This window comes from Panulirus ornatus, chromosome 59 (genome assembly GCF_036320965.1).
Source record: "Panulirus ornatus isolate Po-2019 chromosome 59, ASM3632096v1, whole genome shotgun sequence".
NCBI classification, from domain to species: Eukaryota; Metazoa; Arthropoda; class Malacostraca; order Decapoda; family Palinuridae; genus Panulirus; species Panulirus ornatus.
In genome coordinates this window covers 7,110,485-7,135,464 of record NC_092282.1, presented here as the reverse complement: position 1 = coordinate 7,135,464, position 24,980 = coordinate 7,110,485, and the positions used below count along the sequence as shown (strand labels likewise).

General features: G+C 37.5%; 1 protein-coding gene across 2 annotated transcripts in view; it reads left to right on the top strand.

Annotated features, from left to right (window-relative positions):
* LOC139767069 (uncharacterized) overlaps window positions 1-24,980 on the top strand; it is a 120,825-nt gene that overhangs the window by 10,217 nt on the left and 85,628 nt on the right. The window contains exons 2-9 of one of the 2 annotated variants that reach the window (XM_071696035.1): window positions 655-835; window positions 8,595-8,756; window positions 11,174-11,298; window positions 16,139-16,262; window positions 19,044-19,135; window positions 20,116-20,256; window positions 23,388-23,550; window positions 23,801-23,931. In XM_071696035.1, coding sequence (XP_071552136.1) covers window positions 655-835; window positions 8,595-8,756; window positions 11,174-11,298; window positions 16,139-16,262; window positions 19,044-19,135; window positions 20,116-20,256; window positions 23,388-23,550; window positions 23,801-23,931 — 1,119 coding nt within the window. Of the gene's footprint in view, window positions 1-654; window positions 836-4,659; window positions 5,012-8,594; window positions 8,757-11,173; window positions 11,299-16,138; window positions 16,263-19,043; window positions 19,136-20,115; window positions 20,257-23,387; window positions 23,551-23,800; window positions 23,932-24,980 lie in introns of those variants that run through there. The other variant, XM_071696034.1, reaches the window with a different exon arrangement.

The window sequence follows — 24,980 nt, the reverse complement described above, 5'->3', positions numbered from 1 at the left end:
TTGATTTGTTAGTAATTAGCTAACTAGAGATGCCATACACATTCTACTGTTTATATATGATTGGAAGTATTACTTTATTGAAGAAACTTGTTTTTTTTTATTTTCATTGTAGTTTAAGAAAAGTAAACTGTATTGATATTTGCCCATAATCTTATACTGGTAGTTTGTATTGCTTTACACATAATTCATAAACATGTATTGATATTATTTCCATTTTAATAGGAGGTTTTACTTCAGCACTTCAGTTTTTAGTGTATGCCAGATTTACGCTCAAAAAATACAGGAAAAAAATTAAGGGGAGTGGTTAGGGCCATCTTTTTGTATGGCAGATTTCCTTTTGAAATATAAAACTTTCCCTCTGGTTCATCTTTTTATTTCAGTCTTCTTCCTATGCTTTTAGTTGCTTGTGTTCACAGTAATTTTCTTATACTAAAACACTTTCTCCACTATTTAACCTCTGTACTTGATTATGTTTGACCATGTTAATGTAAAGTCGAATTATTTGTCACCTTGTTTAAATCCCTACTGCAGTTTGCAGCTTGTTTTACTTCATAATCAGATTTTCATGATAAGTCAGTTAATGTACTCTTTACTCTTGAATATACGAAGTGAGGGTTAAGACTATCTTACTCAAATGTCTCTTTTCCTTTTTAGGTTGCCATCAAAATTATTGACAAAAGCAAAATAGATGCTGATAATTTAAGGAAAATCCTCAGAGAGATCGAGATCTTGAAGAAATTGAGACATCCATACATTATTCGGTTATATCAAGTGATGGAAACAGAGCGCATGATTTACCTTGTCACAGAATATGCTAGCTGTGGTGAATTATTCGGTAAGTGCCAGCTTTGAGTAAGATTTTCTCGTTTCTAGTATCCTTGCTGTAATGTACTTTCAAGGACATTTGAAAAATGTGTTCCTGGGTTGATTGAATGTATATTTCAAGTTAATGGATATACTATATTGTCTAGTAGTAATTTCTTAACCTCTTTATCCAATTTACATTTTGTTTCAAAAATGGTTCTTCAGGTGAATCTCTTTGCACTGAATACCAGGGATCATGAAACTTTTGTAGCTTTCGAGCTAGCCAAACAGCAGCAGTGCTTTTAAGTACCAGATTGTTTAGTTCTGTATAGGAATGTGTTTTGATAAAATGTGACAGCTTGCCAGTTAAATTTGATAGTTGACATTATTCCTTTTCCTTATGTAAAGCATGTGACAATGTTAGTTAAACATTGTCAATGAAGATAAAGGTACTTGTCATAGATTTTTTGCTGAGCTCATTCATTAGAATTAAACTTGCTTAATTGTGAGGTAAGCACAGTAACCACCAGATGAAAATTCCTACTTGTCAAAAGTGGTAATAATTTGCATCTTTTTTATCAGAATCTCAGGTTTATGTAGATGTCAGATTGAGACATGTGTGAATGCACCTAAGAGCAGAAGTTTTGAAAGAAATAAGACTAGAATGTGTTATAATAGATAATTGTCCTGTGACTGTTGAGCAGCTTTCATTAATGCGTAAGACCTAATTGTTCTGTGCATCTTTTGTTTGAACCTCCTCTTAACTCACACAAGTCACATGTCTCTACAAGTGTATAGTGTTTGTTTTATCACTTCGAAATCTCTTTAGGGAAAACTTTTCTTAATGAATAGTTTAGGCTGGTTTTGAAATATGAAATATTCACTTATTTTCTAGTTCTCTGTTTACTGTAGGGTCATGAAAACATTGTCGTATTCAGTAACTCAGCTACTGTTATTCTTACTGGTTGTAAAATATTAGACTAATCTCTCTAATTTATGCTCTAATTAATCTATGTGATGTTATAGTCCAGTGGCTTGGTAGGGACTGTCCTTCACTAGATTAACTAACAGAAGATGATTGATGGTGTGTGTGTTGGTAGCATTAGCAGCATGGCAACAGCATTTGAGGATGTGAAATCATTAATTGTAGTGGGGCTGGTGTTAGTTCATGTCACTTAGCACTAATTGGGCTATGTTCAACAGTGAATCATAGGTTGGGGGAGGGGGCAAAAGTTTTGGGAGCATTGAAAAATGTGTGGAAGTTGAGAACGTTATCTTGGAAAGCAAAAAGGGGTATGTTTGAAGGAATAGTGGTTCCAACAATATTATATGGTTGCGAGACATGGGCTATAGATGGAGTTGTGTGGAGGAGGGTGGATGTGCTGGAAATGAGATGTTTGAGGACGATATGTGGTGTGTGGTGGCTTGATCGAGTAAGTAATGTAAGGGTAAGAGAGATGTGTAGTAATAAAAAGAGTGTAGTTGAGAGAGCAGAAGAGGGTGTTTTGAAATGGTTTGGTCACATGGAGAGAATGAGTGAGGAAAGATTGACAAAGAGAATATATGTGTCAGAGGTGGAGGGAACGAGGAGAAGTGGGAGACCAAATTGGAGTTGGAAAGATGGAGTGAAAAAGATTTTGAGTGATCGGGGCCTGAATATGCAGAAGGGTGAAAGGGTGTGCAAGGACTAGAGGAGATTGGAACGATGTGGTATACCAGGGTCAACATGCTGTCAATGGATTGAACCAGGGCATGTGAAGCGTCTTGGGTATACCATGGAAAGTTTTGTGGGACCTGGATTTGGAAAAGGAGCTGTGGTTTCGGTGCATTATACATGACAGCTAGAGACTAAGTGTGAACGAATGTGGCCTTCGTTGTCTATCCCTAGGAATAGGGGAGAAAGAATACTTCCCACGTATTCCCTGCGTGTCGTAGAAGGCGACTAAATTGGGAGGGAGCAGGGGGCTGGAAATCCTCCCCTCTCTTTTTTTTTTTTTTTTCCCAAAAGAAGGGACAGAGAAGGGGGCCAGGTGAGGATACTCCCTCAAAGGCCCAGTCCTCTGTTCGTAACGCTACCTCGCTAATGCGGGAAATGGCGAATAGTTTGAAAAAAAGAAAGAAAGAAAAGTCTGTATATGTGTATGTATTTATCATTATACTCAGTCACTGTTTCCTTCATCAGTGAGGTAGCGCCAGGAAATTTATGAAGAAAGAATGGCCCATCCACTCATACTTATATATACATAAACACCCATACACACTTTTCTGAACTCAGTCACCAACTTCTGCAGTTTCTCACACAAATCAGCCACTAGAGCTGTATCATTGGCAAACAACAACTGACTCACTTCTTGTTTGCCATTTTCCAGGTAGTGACCTTTCTTTCCACATAATTCTCGGTGCTCCCATGACCCCTACTTCAGTTCCCATGGTTCCATACCTTGCCATATCCACTTCCAAGTATCTAAAACACTTCCTCCAGGTGCTGTCCAGTCAGACTCACTATCCAAATAACCTGTCTCTATTCTCTGTTAAACCTGATAACCTTGCTTTTATTTACATCTAGTCTCAACTTTGTCCTTTCACACACACTCCCAAACTCACATACCATCTTCTGTTGTTTCTCACTCGTATCAGCTGCCTTGTGATTTGAAAAGGGAGAGAATAGCATTAGAATCTTTTATGTTTCAAGTAGTTACCAACTTGACTGCCTCACTCTGTTTATGTAACATTTTTCATTTCTAGACATCTCATATCAAAGTTGATGGCTTTATCTGTTTGGGTTAGGCAATAGCCAACCAGGACATGGTGGAAGTGACTATTCATCAAGTGACTTGCTTCAGTACTCTAATCATGAAATTTTGTTGATAGAGTGTCTGATTGGAAAATGTTTTCATATATTTATTCTTCATGGCATTCATAACAACTATATTGTAAGGGTGATCTGAAAATTCTTTTGTTTTTGTCACCTTCTGACAACCTTTTGGGTCAGACTGAACTGCAAGGAGAGTGGTAGGGTTACTCTTGTGTGATGTCATGGCTAGTTGCATGATGTGGTTGAAGCATGATAGTGTTTTTAGCATTATTTACAAGGAGAATTTTCAGACCAATCTTCTATAGTTATGTTATACGTGTGCTTTAGCATTTGTGTGGCCTGGAGTAAACAAACCCAAAGGCTCAGGGAATGATTACATGAAGTGAAGGCAAGTGAGGAATCTTAATGTGAAACATACTTTTCAATAGCTCAAAGCTGACCTTTTCAGTTCTCTAGTGATAAGACGTCATTTGGTTATGACATAGCGTACCAAAGACGCACAGGTTGTGTTTTGAATTCAGGAATTTATCATGACGTCTCCCTGTAAATGTTTGAAGTTGATTTGTTAGTAATTAGCTAACTAGAGATGCCATACACATTCTACTGTTTATATATGATTGGAAGTATTACTTTATTGAAGAAACTTGTTTTTTTTTATTTTCATTGTAGTTTAAGAAAAGTAAACTGTATTGATATTTGCCCATAATCTTATACTGGTAGTTTGTATTGCTTTACACATAATTCATAAACATGTATTGATATTATTTCCATTTTAATAGGAGGTTTTACTTCAGCACTTCAGTTTTTAGTGTATGCCAGATTTACGCTCAAAAAATACAGGAAAAAAATTAAGGGGAGTGGTTAGGGCCATCTTTTTGTATGGCAGATTTCCTTTTGAAATATAAAACTTTCCCTCTGGTTCATCTTTTTATTTCAGTCTTCTTCCTATGCTTTTAGTTGCTTGTGTTCACAGTAATTTTCTTATACTAAAACACTTTCTCCACTATTTAACCTCTGTACTTGATTATGTTTGACCATGTTAATGTAAAGTCGAATTATTTGTCACCTTGTTTAAATCCCTACTGCAGTTTGCAGCTTGTTTTACTTCATAATCAGATTTTCATGATAAGTCAGTTAATGTACTCTTTACTCTTGAATATACGAAGTGAGGGTTAAGACTATCTTACTCAAATGTCTCTTTTCCTTTTTAGGTTGCCATCAAAATTATTGACAAAAGCAAAATAGATGCTGATAATTTAAGGAAAATCCTCAGAGAGATCGAGATCTTGAAGAAATTGAGACATCCATACATTATTCGGTTATATCAAGTGATGGAAACAGAGCGCATGATTTACCTTGTCACAGAATATGCTAGCTGTGGTGAATTATTCGGTAAGTGCCAGCTTTGAGTAAGATTTTCTCGTTTCTAGTATCCTTGCTGTAATGTACTTTCAAGGACATTTGAAAAATGTGTTCCTGGGTTGATTGAATGTATATTTCAAGTTAATGGATATACTATATTGTCTAGTAGTAATTTCTTAACCTCTTTATCCAATTTACATTTTGTTTCAAAAATGGTTCTTCAGGTGAATCTCTTTGCACTGAATACCAGGGATCATGAAACTTTTGTAGCTTTCGAGCTAGCCAAACAGCAGCAGTGCTTTTAAGTACCAGATTGTTTAGTTCTGTATAGGAATGTGTTTTGATAAAATGTGACAGCTTGCCAGTTAAATTTGATAGTTGACATTATTCCTTTTCCTTATGTAAAGCATGTGACAATGTTAGTTAAACATTGTCAATGAAGATAAAGGTACTTGTCATAGATTTTTTGCTGAGCTCATTCATTAGAATTAAACTTGCTTAATTGTGAGGTAAGCACAGTAACCACCAGATGAAAATTCCTACTTGTCAAAAGTGGTAATAATTTGCATCTTTTTTATCAGAATCTCAGGTTTATGTAGATGTCAGATTGAGACATGTGTGAATGCACCTAAGAGCAGAAGTTTTGAAAGAAATAAGACTAGAATGTGTTATAATAGATAATTGTCCTGTGACTGTTGAGCAGCTTTCATTAATGCGTAAGACCTAATTGTTCTGTGCATCTTTTGTTTGAACCTCCTCTTAACTCACACAAGTCACATGTCTCTACAAGTGTATAGTGTTTGTTTTATCACTTCGAAATCTCTTTAGGGAAAACTTTTCTTAATGAATAGTTTAGGCTGGTTTTGAAATATGAAATATTCACTTATTTTCTAGTTCTCTGTTTACTGTAGGGTCATGAAAACATTGTCGTATTCAGTAACTCAGCTACTGTTATTCTTACTGGTTGTAAAATATTAGACTAATCTCTCTAATTTATGCTCTAATTAATCTATGTGATGTTATAGTCCAGTGGCTTGGTAGGGACTGTCCTTCACTAGATTAACTAACAGAAGATGATTGATGGTGTGTGTGTTGGTAGCATTAGCAGCATGGCAACAGCATTTGAGGATGTGAAATCATTAATTGTAGTGGGGCTGGTGTTAGTTCATGTCACTTAGCACTAATTGGGCTATGTTCAAGTTTCAGTGAATCATAGGTTGGGGGAGGGGGCAAAAGTTTTGGGAGCATTGAAAAATGTGTGGAAGTTGAGAACGTTATCTTGGAAAGCAAAAAGGGGTATGTTTGAAGGAATAGTGGTTCCAACAATATTATATGGTTGCGAGACATGGGCTATAGATGGAGTTGTGTGGAGGAGGGTGGATGTGCTGGAAATGAGATGTTTGAGGACGATATGTGGTGTGTGGTGGCTTGATCGAGTAAGTAATGTAAGGGTAAGAGAGATGTGTAGTAATAAAAAGAGTGTAGTTGAGAGAGCAGAAGAGGGTGTTTTGAAATGGTTTGGTCACATGGAGAGAATGAGTGAGGAAAGATTGACAAAGAGAATATATGTGTCAGAGGTGGAGGGAACGAGGAGAAGTGGGAGACCAAATTGGAGTTGGAAAGATGGAGTGAAAAAGATTTTGAGTGATCGGGGCCTGAATATGCAGAAGGGTGAAAGGTGTGCAAGGACTAGAGGAGATTGGAACGATGTGGTATACCAGGGTCAACATGCTGTCAATGGATTGAACCAGGGCATGTGAAGCGTCTTGGGTATACCATGGAAAGTTTTGTGGGACCTGGATTTGGAAAAGGAGCTGTGGTTTCGGTGCATTATACATGACAGCTAGAGACTAAGTGTGAACGAATGTGGCCTTCGTTGTCTATCCCTAGGAATAGGGGAGAAAGAATACTTCCCACGTATTCCCTGCGTGTCGTAGAAGGCGACTAAATTGGGAGGGAGCAGGGGGCTGGAAATCCTCCCCTCTCTTTTTTTTTTTTTTTTCCCAAAAGAAGGGACAGAGAAGGGGGCCAGGTGAGGATACTCCCTCAAAGGCCCAGTCCTCTGTTCGTAACGCTACCTCGCTAATGCGGGAAATGGCGAATAGTTTGAAAAAAAGAAAGAAAGAAAAGTCTGTATATGTGTATGTATTTATCATTATACTCAGTCACTGTTTCCTTCATCAGTGAGGTAGCGCCAGGAAATTTATGAAGAAAGAATGGCCCATCCACTCATACTTATATATACATAAACACCCATACACACTTTTCTGAACTCAGTCACCAACTTCTGCAGTTTCTCACACAAATCAGCCACTAGAGCTGTATCATTGGCAAACAACAACTGACTCACTTCTTGTTTGCCATTTTCCAGGTAGTGACCTTTCTTTCCACATAATTCTCGGTGCTCCCATGACCCCTACTTCAGTTCCCATGGTTCCATACCTTGCCATATCCACTTCCAAGTATCTAAAACACTTCCTCCAGGTGCTGTCCAGTCAGACTCACTATCCAAATAACCTGTCTCTATTCTCTGTTAAACCTGATAACCTTGCTTTTATTTACATCTAGTCTCAACTTTGTCCTTTCACACACACTCCCAAACTCACATACCATCTTCTGTTGTTTCTCACTCGTATCAGCTGCCTTGTGATTTGAAAAGGGAGAGAATAGCATTAGAATCTTTTATGTTTCAAGTAGTTACCAACTTGACTGCCTCACTCTGTTTATGTAACATTTTTCATTTCTAGACATCTCATATCAAAGTTGATGGCTTTATCTGTTTGGGTTAGGCAATAGCCAACCAGGACATGGTGGAAGTGACTATTCATCAAGTGACTTGCTTCAGTACTCTAATCATGAAATTTTGTTGATAGAGTGTCTGATTGGAAAATGTTTTGCATATTGATTCCTTACTAAATGAATACAGTGGCCATTCATGGAGGAGAGATTAACCATTTTATTATGGTAATTTGCCCTGAATGATACTTGTCCAACTTCTATAACAGCCAGATTATTGAGGCTTATGTCTGTTTCTGTGTTGTGTTTGATTGCAGAAATATAAGTTTCTTGTCTGTGTTTTTCTATAATCCTGTTGACTTTCTTGTTTCATAATGTTTTTGTTTCTTCTCTGCTAACTCTGGGCCACAGACACAGGTCACATGATTTTACTACTCAATTATCCACCTGCTGAGGTATTTTTTTTTTTTTATAGATCCTCTTTTTTGTGGGCATTTGGTAAGTGATTCAGTGACTTAATGACCAAACAGCATGTAGATTATTTTCAATAAATGTTTTTAGCATGTATGGTTGGTCTTGACAGTTAAATGTAAGGAGATGTGTTTCAATTAAAGTGTTTGGGAAGATAATTTATGTGCCATCCTGTTTTTAATATAGGAAATGGCATATTTGGTATGTACAGTGTTATAGTAATATCCCTTATCCAACTAGGGTAGAAAAAATGCTTTTGAGTAGTAATCAAAGATGAAGAAGTAGATGTCACAGTGTGTGATATATCATTACCCAATCTTTCTAGAATATTTTGAATTGAAGATATTGTAATTTTTCACTTTTGTTGACTGTCCAATTTTATGGTGATATTATCTTCCCCTCGCAGACTATGTCGCGACAAATGGTAAGATGAGAGAGAGAGAAGCTCGGACAAAATTCATGCAAATTCTGGCGGCTCTACGATATTGTCACAAGCGTGGGATTGTACATAGAGATCTCAAAGCAGAAAACTTACTGTTAGATAAAGATTTAAATATTAAACTTGCAGGTAAGTGTTTGATTGTTGTCAGTTATGTGTTTATTTGTATAGTTCCTTCATTATGCTTTGTTCTTAATTCTACACCCAAATTGATACGGTGCTCTTATGTAATGATTGTATTTCATGAAGAACTTCAAGTTTCACATGATTTTACATGAATTTTTTTTTCTTTGCACCTATGTTTTATGTACTCTTTTGGCATGTCTTGTTTTGCTCGCTAAACATTTTATATATAGTCAGTATGCTGTGTTTCACATCTTTATTCATAGAACAGTATATGTAAATATATGAAATTCCCAGTAAGACTTTCATGTATATACATATGTTGGTCTTACACGATTAATTAAAACATTTTGGATGTATCCTTCAGTAGCCTTTTTAACCCTTACTTGGTAGGCATGGTCTGGAAATCCTATCACACAGTGCATACAGATACAAGCAATCAAAAGTAACAGAAAGTACATTGAAAAGTACATTAATTCCTGTGTTGACCTGGTTCAGTGCTAATTAAGTGCCCAGAAGGGATGTAAACATTGTGCTTCACAGCACATGATTAGCCTGGAAGACATGGAGATGATATTTCTTTCTGTCTTAAAAAAGTTTTTTTTTTTTTTCTGTCTATAATCTTATTTCATACACTGTTTTAGTGTTGGTAGTAAATAAAAGGAATAGATTCAGAAATATTACTTCTTCTGCACTAATATTGAGGGAATTGGGTGACAGGTGTGGGGAGGATCTGTATCTGGAATACTTCACTCAAATTTCATACGCAGGCACAGCATTTGTTGTGAGTAAAATGATTATAAGTAGAAATATTGCACATCCCACACAGCAAATAGCTATATGCATTGGAAAGGTTTGATTTTTCAAAATAATCATACTTTTTACCTATAATTTTTTATGAAAGTCTTTCATTACTGCTGGATTATACAGAGAGCAAACTAGACACAATTCTTACATAATTTCTTCCACAAGCTTGAGTTCATTGTGGATGCCTTCCCTGCACGCTTCTTCCCCCTCATGTAACCCTACTAAAATTACATTGTATTAATTTGTTTCTTCAAATGTGTAATGTTCTTTTTCACCTCTTTCCACACCAACTGATACATGTCGTAACTGCTCTTGCTGATAGCTTAGTCATTGAACATTACAGTACAGATATTTTCTGTGGGGTTACCGTCTACATACAGCCTTCAGGGTGGATGACTGGGCACTTAATAGTGATGGTTTGTGGGTTGCCAAGGAGAGCAGATTTTTTTTTTTTAATGAGAGAGATGTCTATAGGTCACTAATGATACAATAAGTCAGTTTGACATTCAAAGAGGCAGGAAAAATTAGCACATTAATTAATTTTGCCAACTGTTCCCTTAGAGCACATCAGTTGATGGCAGCTGCTGTTTAAGGGTTAGAATTTCTTTTGGTTTCATATTCAAATTAAGAAAGTTTGCAAAAAATTCTAAAAGATCATTTACGGCAGGGTAAGTATCTGGTTATCAGTGGCCGCATGTTAATGAGGAGTACTCAAATGTCTGCCAAGCGGATCAGACATCTCTTATTATCGTTTTCTTTTGCTTCATTGTTTAAACCCAGTAATTGATGTTATATGCAAGCTAGATCATCATTCATCTTTTCTTTTAATGTCACTGGACATCATTGTTTGTATCTGGTTTTTATCAGTAACTTCATTTGATGTGCATGATATGGATCAAGTGCATACAGGCTTGCAGGTTTAGTGAGAATTTGTTTTGCAGGACTGGGATCCTAAGCCTTCATCCAACAGGCTTGAAAAGAGAAGTGTTTTCATATTTCTTTTTGTGACTTCTCACATTGCTACTCTTATAGTATTGTGCTCTCTCTCTCTCTCTCTCTCTCTCTCTCTCTCTCTCTCTCTCTCTCTCTCTCTCTCTCTCTCTCTCTCTCTCTCTCTCTCCCCATAGAGTAGCCTTTGGGGCTTTCCTGTGGATGGTAGGTTTCTGATGTCAGTACATTATGCATGACAGTGATAGAGTGGATGATTGCAAATGAGATCACTCTTCATTTGTTTCTGATATTGTCTTGTAGAATCAAGAAAAGCAATTAAGAATGAAAGTTACTTGGCTGGAATTAAGTTCTTGCAGTAACCATTTATGGTTTAACATAAGTGACTCTTTTTTTAAGATCATAGGCAAATGAGATTCTTCTACAGTGTGCAAAAATAAGCATGATATTCTGTTTAGACTATACTTTGATGTAAGATAAGTATTTATATTTATTTTTTATTATACTTTGTCGCTGTTACCCCAGACACTTCACATGCCCTGGTTCAGATAAATATTCTATTTAATTATTTTATGTCCCTGTTTAATGTAATGCAGGAATCTCCTTGTGAGATTTTTTTATTCTCTTTATCCGATCAACGCTGTATCTGATTCTTCCAATTCTTCCAGACTTTGGGTTTAGCAACTTTTACACACCAGGAGTCATGTTGTCAACATGGTGTGGGTCGCCACCATATGCTGCCCCAGAACTCTTTGAAGGCAAAGAATATGATGGACCTAAAGCTGATGTTTGGGTGAGATTAGATTCTTGTTTTTTCATGCATTATTGCTTTTTCTGTTTCCCCTATGTAGTTTTAGGAGCAAACAAACAGTGGCCTCATTTACACAATCTAGTCTCTAGGTGTCATTTTGAATATTTTTGTCAAATGGTTTTCAGATTGGCCTGCTCCAGGTTGAGAATTATGTAGACATAATCCAATTATTTACATGGTTGTTCATTATTCTCATAGAAAGTCAAAATAAATCTTATGATTTTTATACATGTGTGTTTATATTCTGCACCTCTTATATTTAGAGGAGAATGGAACACATGAAATATTTGTCTGATATTTTTATTAATAGGTCATATCTTCACCTTTTTCAAAGTGCCATCTATTTTGAAAAAGCATTAGAAACTAGGTGAGAATGTGAAAACAGTGAGGGTTAACTTGGCAGTCATGTACAGGAGGGAAAAATTTTCCTTTTTATCCATACATGCTCATCTTTTCCCCCTTTGAGAGATGGTATCAGAAACTAACAAATGAGTATTTGAGGAAAGATCCTCCCTTGGCTCGTTCTGTTCCTGCTATTCCAGGGAAAGGATTTCCAGCTTTCCACTCTCACCCTTCTTAGTTGCCTTCTTCAAGACACTGGAGGTATGTAGATAGTATTCTCGCACTCCTATCTCCAGGGTAAAAAGAGGGAAAGTAAGCGTGGAAAATTTGAAAAAATTAGAAAAACTAGTAAAGCAAAAGGAAGGAGTAATCTTTGAAGGATTACATATGGTGTAAGAGTGTGTGCTGTACTATCTGTGGGCTTTAGTATGATTGTCATCAAAGAATAGAGCCAGCCACATTCATCACAGTATTAAATTCATAGATAATCAAATTTACTGTGCATCTTTTAAGAGAAAATATGAAAAGAATTTATAACTAAACGGAAGACAATGATAATCTGCTGTCTTTTGTATCATACTTTTTCCCTACATTCATCATAGGGTGACACAAGCAGATATGTTCCACGTTTTCCTATTTACCAATCCTCCCCATATTGTGTGTTGAAGTCTCGACAGCTGTCCTTTGAATAGTACATTTACTGAAGCCTTTGACTTTTTGGTTTGAAAATATATCTTACAATAAGAAGAGGCATCACTGACATACACCAAGAGATAAGAATGTGTTGAAAGAATTAGGGTTGCTGTAGGCAAAAAGTAAATTGAATGTATATCTAGTTTGCTCATAAAATTGATATCCATCTCTCTGCACATGGAGTAGAAAGTTTTGTGATCATGGTCACTTTGGTTGAAATATAACCAACAAGAGTTACTATTGTTACTGTGTGAAATTATAGAAGTTACAGAAATATACCCAGCCACATATAGAGGTTGGTCATTGTTAACAGTATACAGATTGGGATTTATTTCACTTAGATTGTCAGTGACTATTGAAATTTTATGCATTTGATGGAGATGTAAAAGTGTTGGCAAGGGAGAATATGAATCAGAAAGAATGCAAGAAGGGTGACCAAAAGTTTAGATGAAAGTGCAGTAAATGTAGGGATGCAGTCATGGGTCAATGAGGTGTTTAAAATGTTTATAGGAAGACTATTACAGGTTGTAGAATTAGTAGTTGGAGACAAGGTCATGAAATATAATGATAAGAAGGGAAATGTATGGTAGAGAGACGAGATTAGAAAAGCTGTGGAAGAGAAGAAAACGGCAAATGATAGATTGCTCAAAAGGAATATACCAATGGAAGTTCAGCAGGGGGAGGAGGGAAGAATATAAGAAGTGTGAGCAGAATGTTAGAAAGCTGTTAGAGGAAATTAAAGAAAGAGTAGATGAAGTTTTGGAGGAATGTTTATTTGACAGTCTAGGGAACATAAGAAATTTTAATGGAAGGAGGTGAAAAATGAAAGCAGACGATGTAAGTGTGGAAATATGGATGTGAGAAGTAAGGAAGGGGAGTTGCTGAATCAAAAGGAGGAAGTGAAAGGAAGATGAAAAGAGTATTTTGAAGAACTGATGAATGTGGGAGAAGGTGAGTCAGCATTAGTTATATATGGGTATGGAGGATGGAAGGAAAAAGATATAAGAGGGGAGGTAAAAAAGGTGATAATGAGGTTGAAGGCAGGAAAGGCAACTTGAGGGAGTGGGATTATGGCTTAAATGTTGAAATATGGAGAGAAAGTGTGATAGTTTAGATTTGATGTGTAACTCAGCATAGAATCAGAAGGCTGTGTCTGAGCTGTAAAGCCGTTGTTGTTGTTCCCATATTTAAAGGAAAAGGTGCTAAGGATGTATGTAGCAATTACTGGGAATAAGTGTGTTAGATATACCAGGAAAAGTGTAAGCAAGAGTGTTTATTGATAGAGTCATGAAAGTGACTGAATGCAGAATAAATGTGGAGCAAGGGGGGTCTTAGGAAAGGTAGGGAATGTGTAGATCACATCTTTGTATTGAAAATGACTTTGGAAAAGTATCTACCAAAAGTTAAGAGGCTTTATGCAGCTTTTATGGTTATGGAGAAAGTGTCAAGTGGAGTGCTCTGTGGGATGTGTTTAGGATGTTGGATGTTGTAAAAGCCTTCTATTGAGTGGCAAATGCATTTATAAGGGTAGTTGGAGAGTTGAGCAAGAGTTTCAATATACATAAGGATGTGAGGCAGGGCTGTGTGATATCATTGTGGCTGAAAGTGAAGATGCGTATCAGAAGGTTATAAGAGTTTTGTATGCTGGTAAATATAAAGTAATGGCATTTGAAAGGAAACAGAGTGAAAGTGCAGATTTTGCAGAACCTTGTAGAGTAAAAGAAGAAAGTGTACTAAACTGTATTACAGAAAAGGGGGAAAAAGACTGGAAGAGGTGAGAGAATTTAAGTATTTGGGAACTACCTTGGATAAGTTTTGTTGTATGGAAGGAGAGGTAAGGGAGATAGTTGTTCAAGGTAGAAGAGTCATTGGTCCCTTAAAAGGAAAATGAAGGATAGAGGTGTGTGTATGGAAGTGAAGAAAGCATCAAGGGACAACATAATCATCCCAACCCTGACCTATGCAGATGAAACATGTACATGGAATGATTCAAGAGGTCAAGAATTCAGGCTTTGGAAATGTGCTATTGTAGAGGAGCATGTGATATGACTAGATGGAATAAAGAAAGGAATGAGGGTGTTTAACAAGAGATTTGGTAAGGTAGGGAATGAATTATGGAGCAGTAGGGTGGATGAAACATAATGCCTTGAGACGGTTTGGGTGTGCGGAAAGAATGCTAGATAGCGAGTTTACAAGGAGAGTGTTTTATGATATGATCAAAGGGGTTGGTGATAGAGAAAGACCATCTGTTACATGGAGAAATAGAGTGCAAGAGCACTGGGGGGAAAGAAATGGTGGAGGAGTGTGTGGAATGGCAAATGTGAGTGTGGCATGTAAAGATAGGAATAAGTGGAGACACTTTTCCTGTGGCCACCCTCTTCATGGGAGTTCCTGGAAGTAATGGGTATCAGAGATATAGATAGACGGATAGAAATATTTAGCATGCATGGTGTGTGTGTGTATATATATATATATATATATATATATATATATATTAGGTACAGCAGGGTTGAAGGACAAGTCAATTGGGAGGTAAGTTTGAATGGAGAAAAACTGGAGAAAATGAAGTGTTTTAGATATCTGGGAGTGGATTTGGCAGCAAATGGAACCATGGAAGCGGAAGTGAATCATAGGGTGGGGGAGAGGGCGAAAGTTCTGGTAGCCTTGAAGAATGTGTGGAAGTCGATAACATTATCTCGGAAAGCAAAAATGGGTATGTTTGAAGGAATAGTGGTTCCAAAAATGTTATATGGTTGTGAGGCGTGGGCTATAGATAGAGTTGTGCGGAGGAGGGTGGATATGCTGGAAGTGAGATGTTTGAGGACAATATGTGGTGTGAGGTGGTTTGATCGAGTAAGTAAGGTAAGGGTAAGAGAGATGTGTGGTAATAAAAAGAGTGTGGTTGAGAGAACAGAAGAGGGTGTTTTGAAATGGTTTGGTCACATGGAGAGAATGAGGGAGGAAATATTGACCAAGAGGATATATGTGCCAGAGGTGGAGGGAACGAGGAGAAGTGGGAGACGTGGGAGAAGTGGGAAAGATGGAGTGAAAAAGATTTTGAGTGATCGGGGCCTGAACATGCAGGAGGGTGAAAGGTGTGCAAGGAATAGAGTGAATTGGAACGATGTGGTATACCGGGGTCAACGTACTGTTAATGGATTGAACCAGGGCATGTGAAGCGTCTTGGGTATACCATGGAAAGTTCTGTGGGGCCTGGATGTGGAAAGGGAGCTGTGGTTTCTGTGCATTATTACATGACAGCTAGAGACTGAGTGTGAACGAATGTGGCATTTGTTGTCTTTTCCTAGCGCTACCTCGCGCACATGCGGGGGGGGGGTTGTTATTTCATGTGTGGTGGGGTGGCGATGGGAATGAATAAGGGCAGACTATGAATTATGTGCATGTGTATATATTTATATTGCTGTGTGTGTATATATAGGTATACGTTGAGATGTATAGGTATGTATATTTGCGTGTGTGAACGTGTGTGTATATACATGAGTATGTAGGTGGGTTGGGCCATTTCTTTTGTCTGTTTCCTTGCGCTACCCCACTAATGCGGGAGGCAGTGACAAAACAAAATAATAATGATAATATTTAGTATTATTTTAGGAAACAGACGAAAGAAATGGCCCAACCCACCTCCATACACATGTATATACATACACGTCCACACACGCAAATATACATACCCATACATCTCAATGTACACATATATATACACAGCAAGATAATGATGATAATGATAAATATATTTAGCTAATGAATATCTTTTGTGATCTTGCAGAGTTTGGGAGTCATATTATTTGTGTTGGTGTGTGGATACTTGCCTTTCGATGCCAAAACTTTGCAGACCTTAAGGTCCATTGTAGTAGCTGGCAAATTTAGAGTACCATACTTCATGTCCTCAGGTAAGTTCAACATCCCAAAAATACTTAAATGGCTGAAATGTTAGTTAACTTGGTAGTAACTCATGAAATGTCTGTAACTGCTGCGTTCTCAGAACTTATGAATTGTGTAGTGAAAATTGCCAGACTTGCCAGTGATATTTCTCATGGTAAAGGAGTTAGTTAAGAACTGAATTGGCATTACTCCAGTCAGTATTATGATCAGAATTTTTAACGTGATTGAACAAGGCATTTGATTCTTGTCCTGATCATTGTATTGACTGAAATAATGCCAATTCAGTTATTAACTCTAACTCCTTTACCATGAGAAATATAATTGAATCTTCTATTATATTAAATGCACAAAGAATTGTAACATTAATGTTAATGAAGGTCTATACAAAGTAGATAGTTTTATTGTAGACAAAATATTTAAACAGTTCCCTTTCTTGTCCACATAATAAAATTTTATGACAGGCATGTTGCCAAACCCAAATGCATCAACCCAGATACCACCATCCAGTGATGCTTGTTTACCACAGCATCCTAGCTACGTCTCTTCTTTGTATATCAGCTGACTGTTCCATATCTCATTCTTGTATCTCCCCCGATGATGTGATCATTACATGAAAGTACATACTGAAATTTGTTGTTTCATATTCTTGTTGTTTTTCTGCCTGTATATGTATGTATATGTAAATGACCAGTTGATATAATGTCTGTGCATTAATGGATATATATATATATATATATATATATTTTTTTTTTTTTTCATACTATTCGCCATTTCCCGCGATAGCGAGGTAGCGTTAAGAACAGAGGACTGGGCCGTTTTTGGAATATCCTCACCTGGCCCCCTCTGTTCCTTCTTTTGGAAATTTAAAAAAAAAAAAAAAAAAAAAAAAGAGAGAGGGGAGGATATATCTATATTTCTTTTTCTTTTAAACTATTCGCCATTTCCCGCGTTAGCGAGGTAGCGTTAAGAACAGAGGACTGGGCCTTTTTTGGAATATCCTCACCTGGCCCCCTCTGTTCCTTCTTTTGGAAAATTAAAAAAAAAAAAAAACGAGAGGGGAGGATTTCCAACCCCCCGCTCCCTCCCCTTTTAGTCGCCTTCTACGACACGCAGGGAATACATGGGAAGTATTCTTAATCCCCTATCCCCAGGGATATATATATATATATATTTATTTATTTATTTTGCTTTGTCGCTGTCTCCCGCGTTTGCGAGGTATCGCAAGGAAACAGACGAAAGAAATGGCCCAACCCACCCCCATACACAATGTATACACACACACACGTCCACACACGCAAATATACATACCTATACATCTCACTGTACACATATATATACATACACAGACACATACTTATATACCCATGCACACAATTCACACTGTCTGCCCCCATTCATTCCCATCGCCACCTCGCCACACATGGAATACCATCCCCCTCCCCCCTCATGTGTGCGAGGTAGCACTAGGAAAAGACAACAAAGCCCCCGTTCGTTCACACTCAGTCTCCAGCTGTCATGCAATAATGCCCGAAACCACAGCTCCCTTTCCACATCCAGGCCCTACACAACTTTCCATGGTTTACCCCAGACGCTTCACATGCCCTGATTCAATCCACTGACAGCACGTCAACCCCGGTATACCACATCGATCCAATTCACTCTATTCCTTGCCCGCCTTTCACCCTCCTGCATGTTCAGGCCCCGATCACACAAAATCTTTTTCACTCCATCTTTCCACCTCCAATTTGGTCTTCCACTTCTCGTTCCCTCCACCTCCGACACACATATCCTCTTGGTCAATCTTTCCTCACTCATTCTCTCCATGTGCCCAAACCATTTCAAAACACCCTCTTCTGCTCTCTCAACCACGCTCTTTTGATTTCCACACATCTCTCTTACCCTTACATTACTTACTCGATCAAACCACCTCACACCACACATTGTCCTGTGGGAGTGGATCTGGCAGCGGATGGAACCATGGAAGCGGAAGTGAATCATAGGGTGGGGGAGGGGGCGAAAATCTTGGGAGCCTTGAAAAATGTGTGGAAGTCGAGAACATTATCTCGGAAAGCAAAAATGGGTATGTTTGAAGGAATAGTGGTTCCAACAATGTTGTATGGTTGCGAGGCGTGGGCTATGGATAGAGTTGTGCGCAGGAGGGTGGATATATATATATATATATATATATATATATATATATATATATATATATATATATATATATATATTTTATTTTTTTCATTATACTTGACCCCCATTTCCCGTATCAGTGAGGTAGTGCCAGGAAATAGACGAAGAATGGCCCATCCACTAATATACACACATTTATATATATATATATATATATATATATATATATACATAAATGCCCATACATGCACATGTATCATCATATACTTACACAGACATATATGTATATACACATGCACATATACATTCTTGCTTACCTTGAATCCATTCCCAGTGCCACCCTACCCCAAAGTAAACAGCATCGCTTCCCCCTTTTCAGTGAGGTTAGTGTCAGGAAAACAGACTAAAATGGCCACATTCGTTCCCCCCCAGTCTCTAACAGTCATGTGATAAGATAATATGGGTAATACAGTAATAAATGCAGATTAGAGATGAGAGCATATATTTGAATTGACAGACAATTGTACAAATTAATTAGAAAACTTTTAATAGAGGTGAAGATTTCTGTTAACTTTGAATGTTGACTATGAATGTGAAAATTGATAGAGGCTTGATTTAAGTCTGATTCAGATGTACAAGCAGTTTTTTCTGTATTTCAGCATGTGATAATCTAATTAGAAAGATGCTGCAAGTGGACCCTGAGAAGAGAATAAGTATAGAACGGATAATGCAACATAAATGGATAACTATGGTAAGCATCATTCATATTATAAGTATTGCCATTTTTTTTATACCTGATTGCTGCGTCCTGTGTTGGCGAGGTAATGCCTGGAACAGATGAAGAAAGGCCACATCCGCTCACATCTATTCTCTTGCTGCTGTGTGTAATGCACAGAAAGCACTGTTCCCTACCCACTATCAGGCCCCACAGCCCTTTCCATGGTTTACCTCACACATATGTTTAATCTCAGTACCCCTGTCATAGGGCTCCTGCATCTCTGAGGCTGCATTTCTCTCAGAGGCAGGAAAATGAAGGCCTTTGGAATGACAAGGCCCTTGATAATACCTTTTTGTCCAGTGATGATGATACAGCATTCCTGAAGGTGACCTTTCACCCATGGTGTACTTGTAACTAGATTCTTTCCTATGTTATCCATGTTGAGATAAGAAATAAGGGATGGATTTCACTTCACATGATAGTTGAATACAGTTATGTGTTTAAATTGGTGTGCAAGTTCTTAATTCACCTCAGTACACTGGACATCGGCTGAGGATGTGTAACAATGAATTATAGGTGGTATGTATCAAATCTGTCCCATGGAATTTAGAATGAAGTTAATAATTCATTGATTAGACAAACAAAAAGTAAAATGTCAATAGAATGGTTGCTGTATTTGTTAATTTGTTTCAGTGCCATGATTCACCCCATGTAATTAGGTAGGAAGCTAATGATGAGAGAAAGAAAATATATAAATAATTTCACTCCAGTATATAATACAGCCAGAGATTGGATGTGAGCAAATGAGGATATTGGTATTGGTGCTTATTGCCAAGGCTACCTCACTAAGGCAGGAAGCATATTTCGGCCTAAATAAGTTTGCACGTGAACAGTTATACAGAAGGATGCCTTATATACATTTTTTATAGGGCTTCTTACTCAGTAGAAATAATGATTAGTGAATAATGCCTAATATTATGAAGTATAGTTTATTCTTTATTTTCCCATAACAGGAAGGTATAGAACCCAAAATCAAGGAGATCCTCCAGTATTTCAGCACAGATGAGAGTGACCTCCCTCCGCCTGACAGTGATCAGGTATTAGAGCACATGATGCACATAATACCTGATCTAGACAGAGAAAAGATCTTACAGGTGAGGGCTGTGACCAGCCAGTAGTAGGACTGTGTGCTGATTGCAATTAGAGTTGTTCTCTGTAGTTATGTGTGCTAGAAGTGATGGTGTGATGGTAATTTATTTTATTTGTTCTTCATAACTTGCATGGCTTCACTTTTTTTCATTTCATTTTACTTCTTGTCATCAACTGCTGCTTGTTTGTGTCCTCAGCAAGACTAGTTGGACTAAATCAAAGGGGAGGAAACAAAAAGTATATGAAGAGCACCAGGTCTGTCACAGTTCATCTCAGCATCATCCCTTCCAGAAGCTCACAAGTCAACTTAAGATTTAGTATTTTAATGTGCTTGACAAGGTAAATATTACAGCAAGGCATACATGGCTCAGGAGTTGTAGTGTGTTGATGGTGAATGTCTCTGTTCCTGAAAGATTTTTGCCCGGTAAACAGGCCTTGCTGAGAGGGCTGAAGATGTTTTGCTTTTAAATGGAAATATAAGAAGCTAAGCAGTCTTGTGGCTTTCACATACTACTGATGTCCCAACTCTGGCTAAGCTGTCCTTGGAAGAGTCTCTATTAAATTCAGACCAGAAGTCTCTTGTTCTTGATTAGTAAGTTGATGAGGCTAAGCTTTTCATGTTGTCTTCTCTCTGGACTCGGAATTGTGTAGGTTGAACTGGCAGTTATGTAACCGTTATTACAAAGTCTGAATCATATTAATGTGACTTTAGGCATTCATCTTTTATCTTCATGACATGATTTGGGTGCTTAAGTCATCTTGGCATCTGTCTTTGTTTCTATGTATACATGTATATATGGTTGCTTTTACATGGAAATTCTGTGAATCCATCGTCTTTTTTATCTGATAATCACAAAAGTAAGATTTTGATATTTTACTTTTGGTAAGTTCAGTACCATAATTGGCATAGTTGGAATTGCCCCCCCCCCTCTCTCTCTCTCTCTTTCTCTTATTTAAAGAGGGGAATTTGAAGAGGTAAGGGGAATTTGCAATCTCCTAACACGTGTGACCTCTTTAGGTGAATTGTCTTTTTTGATGCAATAAAGATAGCCTCTGTTTAGGAGGTTAGGAGGCTGTATTGTTATTGGAACATGTAAAATCTTGATTTGGATAAGAGAATCCACATCTATTATATTGTAGAACTTGAATTTACCCATTAATGTACTATTTTGGTACATCTGTAGTTACCAGTTAAGAGTTTTGATTGAATTCAATCCTCATGAGACGACAGTGGAGTTTTTGATGAAATTTCTTACCAATGAAACCTCACTTCTAGATGCTTTGATGAGGGTTCTCACAATGTTCACATTGTCTTGCTGTGTCTCTGGTGACCCATGTTATCCTCTTCACAGAGACAAATAAGCAGGTTTACATGCATGCAAATCCCCTACTCAAATACACTATTCTGCAGAAGCACTCACGGTATGCTTGCATGCATGTACTCATGTGCATTCACACACACACACACACACACACACACACACACACACACATACACACACCTGTATGAGGGTCATGAAAAGTAAGAAGGATTGCATCAAAGTACAAGGAGAAGTAGAAAGATTGGAAAGGGTCTGGTACATGGTTGTTACATTGGTGATGAACTTCAGCCCTTGTAAATGTAATGATGATGAAACACTGAAAAACCTTGATATGAATATTATCAAGCTGGAAATAAGCTGCATGAATATATATGTGGGAGGGACTTGGGAGCGGATATCATCCCTAATACGTTGTCAGAGTCTTACTTTAGTGGAATAGTAAGGGGACAAAGTGTCTTCTGGCACATATTAAGAAGGCTCTCTGGTATGTAGATATGGAAATATTCAGCAAACTATTCATGTCCCACATGATGCTTGAGTAAGAATATATTTCTCTAGTAAATACACCAAAAGTAGTACTAAGAATTGATAGAGAAGGTTCCTGGTAGGGCAACAAAGATGGTATCAAAATAAACAGGGCTGAGTTGAAGGGAGAGGCAAGAGGTCAAAGATTTGCCCACCATAGAAGAGAGAGATCCAGTCACAGCCTTTAAGATTTCAAACCAGATTGATGATGTAGATGGTAAACAGTTCTTCAAAAATAATTAGGGCTAGAACAATCACAAGAGATGAAGGTTAAGCGAGATACTAATTAAAAAGATGAAAGATTTCTTTTTTAGTATAAAAGTGGTAAACATATGAAATAAACTGGTAGTGGATGTGGTCAATGCAGACAGCATACAGAAGTCTAAGGTTGTATGATTGTAGATGTTTTTAGGGAAGGGGCCCTATGAGTGTTGAACTTCATCCTTGTTAAGAATGAATAGATGATTAAAAGTAAGTAAACATACTGATCATGCATAATAAATAGGTGATGACACACATATGCACATATGATTACAACCTCTAAGTTTTTTGAGCAGACTGATGCATCATCGTTATTAGATCTTATCTCCATACATACTAGTATGGATATTGAGAATATCATATATGTATACCAATTGGAAGAATTGATCATGTAATGCTTTAGTTTGCTTATGTGGTAGATGAGGAAAGCTTGTTTTCTATGATCATAATGGTTTTCCTGGGTTTTCTCCAATTTCCACATTCTGAAATCTATACAGCTTTTAACTCAGAGCCACTTGGTACTTGCTATGCCATTGTGTCACAGTCCCTGAATGATCATTGGCAGCTCAAGGATGGTTGATTTGATGTCTTGTTTCATTCCCCTACACTGCTGAGCTTTTATTCTTGCCTTATAAGTATGATGTTACTTTTTTGTTTTATTCAAGGCCTGGCTTTGATGAGGACTTTTTTCTATATCTGGAGCCCTTGACATTGAAAAAATGGTGGTCACCCATCGTGAGATAGGTTGAGCTGTTAAGGTATTACTTGCTGTGGTATTCCTAGAGTTGGTTAACTTGTAACATTAATGTTAGGTTGCAACCCTTTTCTTAGGGAAACACCTTAGCAACTACTCTTTGCATTGCAGTATACGTGAGGGAATTTAAACTGGTCGTCATTTCTGATTCCTTTCATATGTTGTATTATTTAAACATGAAAGTGTTGTCAACACATAATCTATAGTAACTGTTGCACGACATAACTAATTTTGTGTAGATTGTGATACTAACTAAAGATTACAACATCCTCAGTGTGTGCATGGGATGAAGTTTGACCACATTAGTGCCATATACCACCTCTTGGAGGAACAGGTGGCAGAAGCTTCATCAGCTTCATCATCGCCCTCCATTGCCCTATACCCTCAAGCCCTCCCAGTTGCACCCACACACCACAGAAAGTCATCTATTACCACCGGTAAGTATGCCAATCCTCTGTGAATCCTGGCATAGCATTGGTCATGTGATCCTAGTAGTGTGGATTAATTAATGAGAAATAAAGACAAAGAATTTTTTCTTTTACATAGGAAGAATTATAGAGGTGTCACATGAGGTGCATAGGTGAAGATGACACTGGGTAGCTGTTGAATAGATATAGTAGACAGCAGATTTGATGTGCACACATTGATAGAGATATACTTTTTATCAACTGCATTGTATTTCTGTAGGGTTCGTCGACAGAAGTCCAGTGTCTGACACCGAAGAAACCCCACATGCTGTGCCTCTTTTCTCCTGTTCACCTATTCCGCAGAATCTACCTGTTCTCCATGACCCATACCAAACTTACTCCTTAGAGAAGGTGAGAAGTCAGATGTGGGTAAGACTCCATGTGTAAATGTTAGAATTTTTTAAAGGGGGGTAATTCCTTTTTTAGGGATGTTTGTCGTGATTATGATTTTGAAATTAGAGCTGTGTAATTACTTTTTTATAATTACCTATTGGCACTGTAGAGGGTTTTTTTTTCACTCATAGTGCCCCATCTCATGAACATTCTCTGCTATCATACAACGTTTTGAATTTATGTATGTTGTCTGCATTATTGGTGCCTTTTGTCATTTTTTTCCTTTTACCCACCATTATAGTGTAAAAATACTTCATCTTTTGAAGAGTTGTTCACTGTCTGCATCATTGATATGTTTCATAAACTTTAGGTTATGATGAGCTCACTCTCTTTAGTTTTCCAAGATGGGCAGCTTTCATGCCTCAAACCTTTCCTTATAGCCAGTTCTCTTAATTCTGGTAACATCTTCGTTGCTCTCCTCTGGACCTTTGATGTTAATTTTTTATGCTTCTTTAGGTCTGGTGACCACACTTGAGAAGTATATTCTAGTTTTGGCCTTATATGATGTGAACAATTGCTGAAAGTCTTTTAATCCATGAACTTGACTGTGTGTGTGTGTGTGTGTGTTTTATTACTTATTTGCATGTATTCATTTGTATGTGTTGGGTATGAGCTTAACACTCACGGGGGCTTAGTCTCTCATCCAAGCATTTCTGTTATTCAGTCTTTACTTTTTTAATGATGCTTTGTCTAACTTGCTCCACATACCCTCCCCTCCATAAGTGAAGAAATGCTTTGCACATCCCTCCTTACTCTCTCATTTCTTAAATTCTAATTTGCCTTATTACACTGGAGTCTGTTCTAATTTCAAAGAACTGTTCTGTGTTAACATCATCATAGCCTCTGTATGATTTGTATATAGTTAACGTACCTCGCAATATACTTCTTTTTCCCAACATGGGTAAATTTAGGGTGTTCTTTATTACCCTCTTAATCCAGTTCACTCAGTTGTAGGACCATTCTTGTTAATTTTCTTTAGGGTTCTTTTCTGTCATATCTGTTTGACT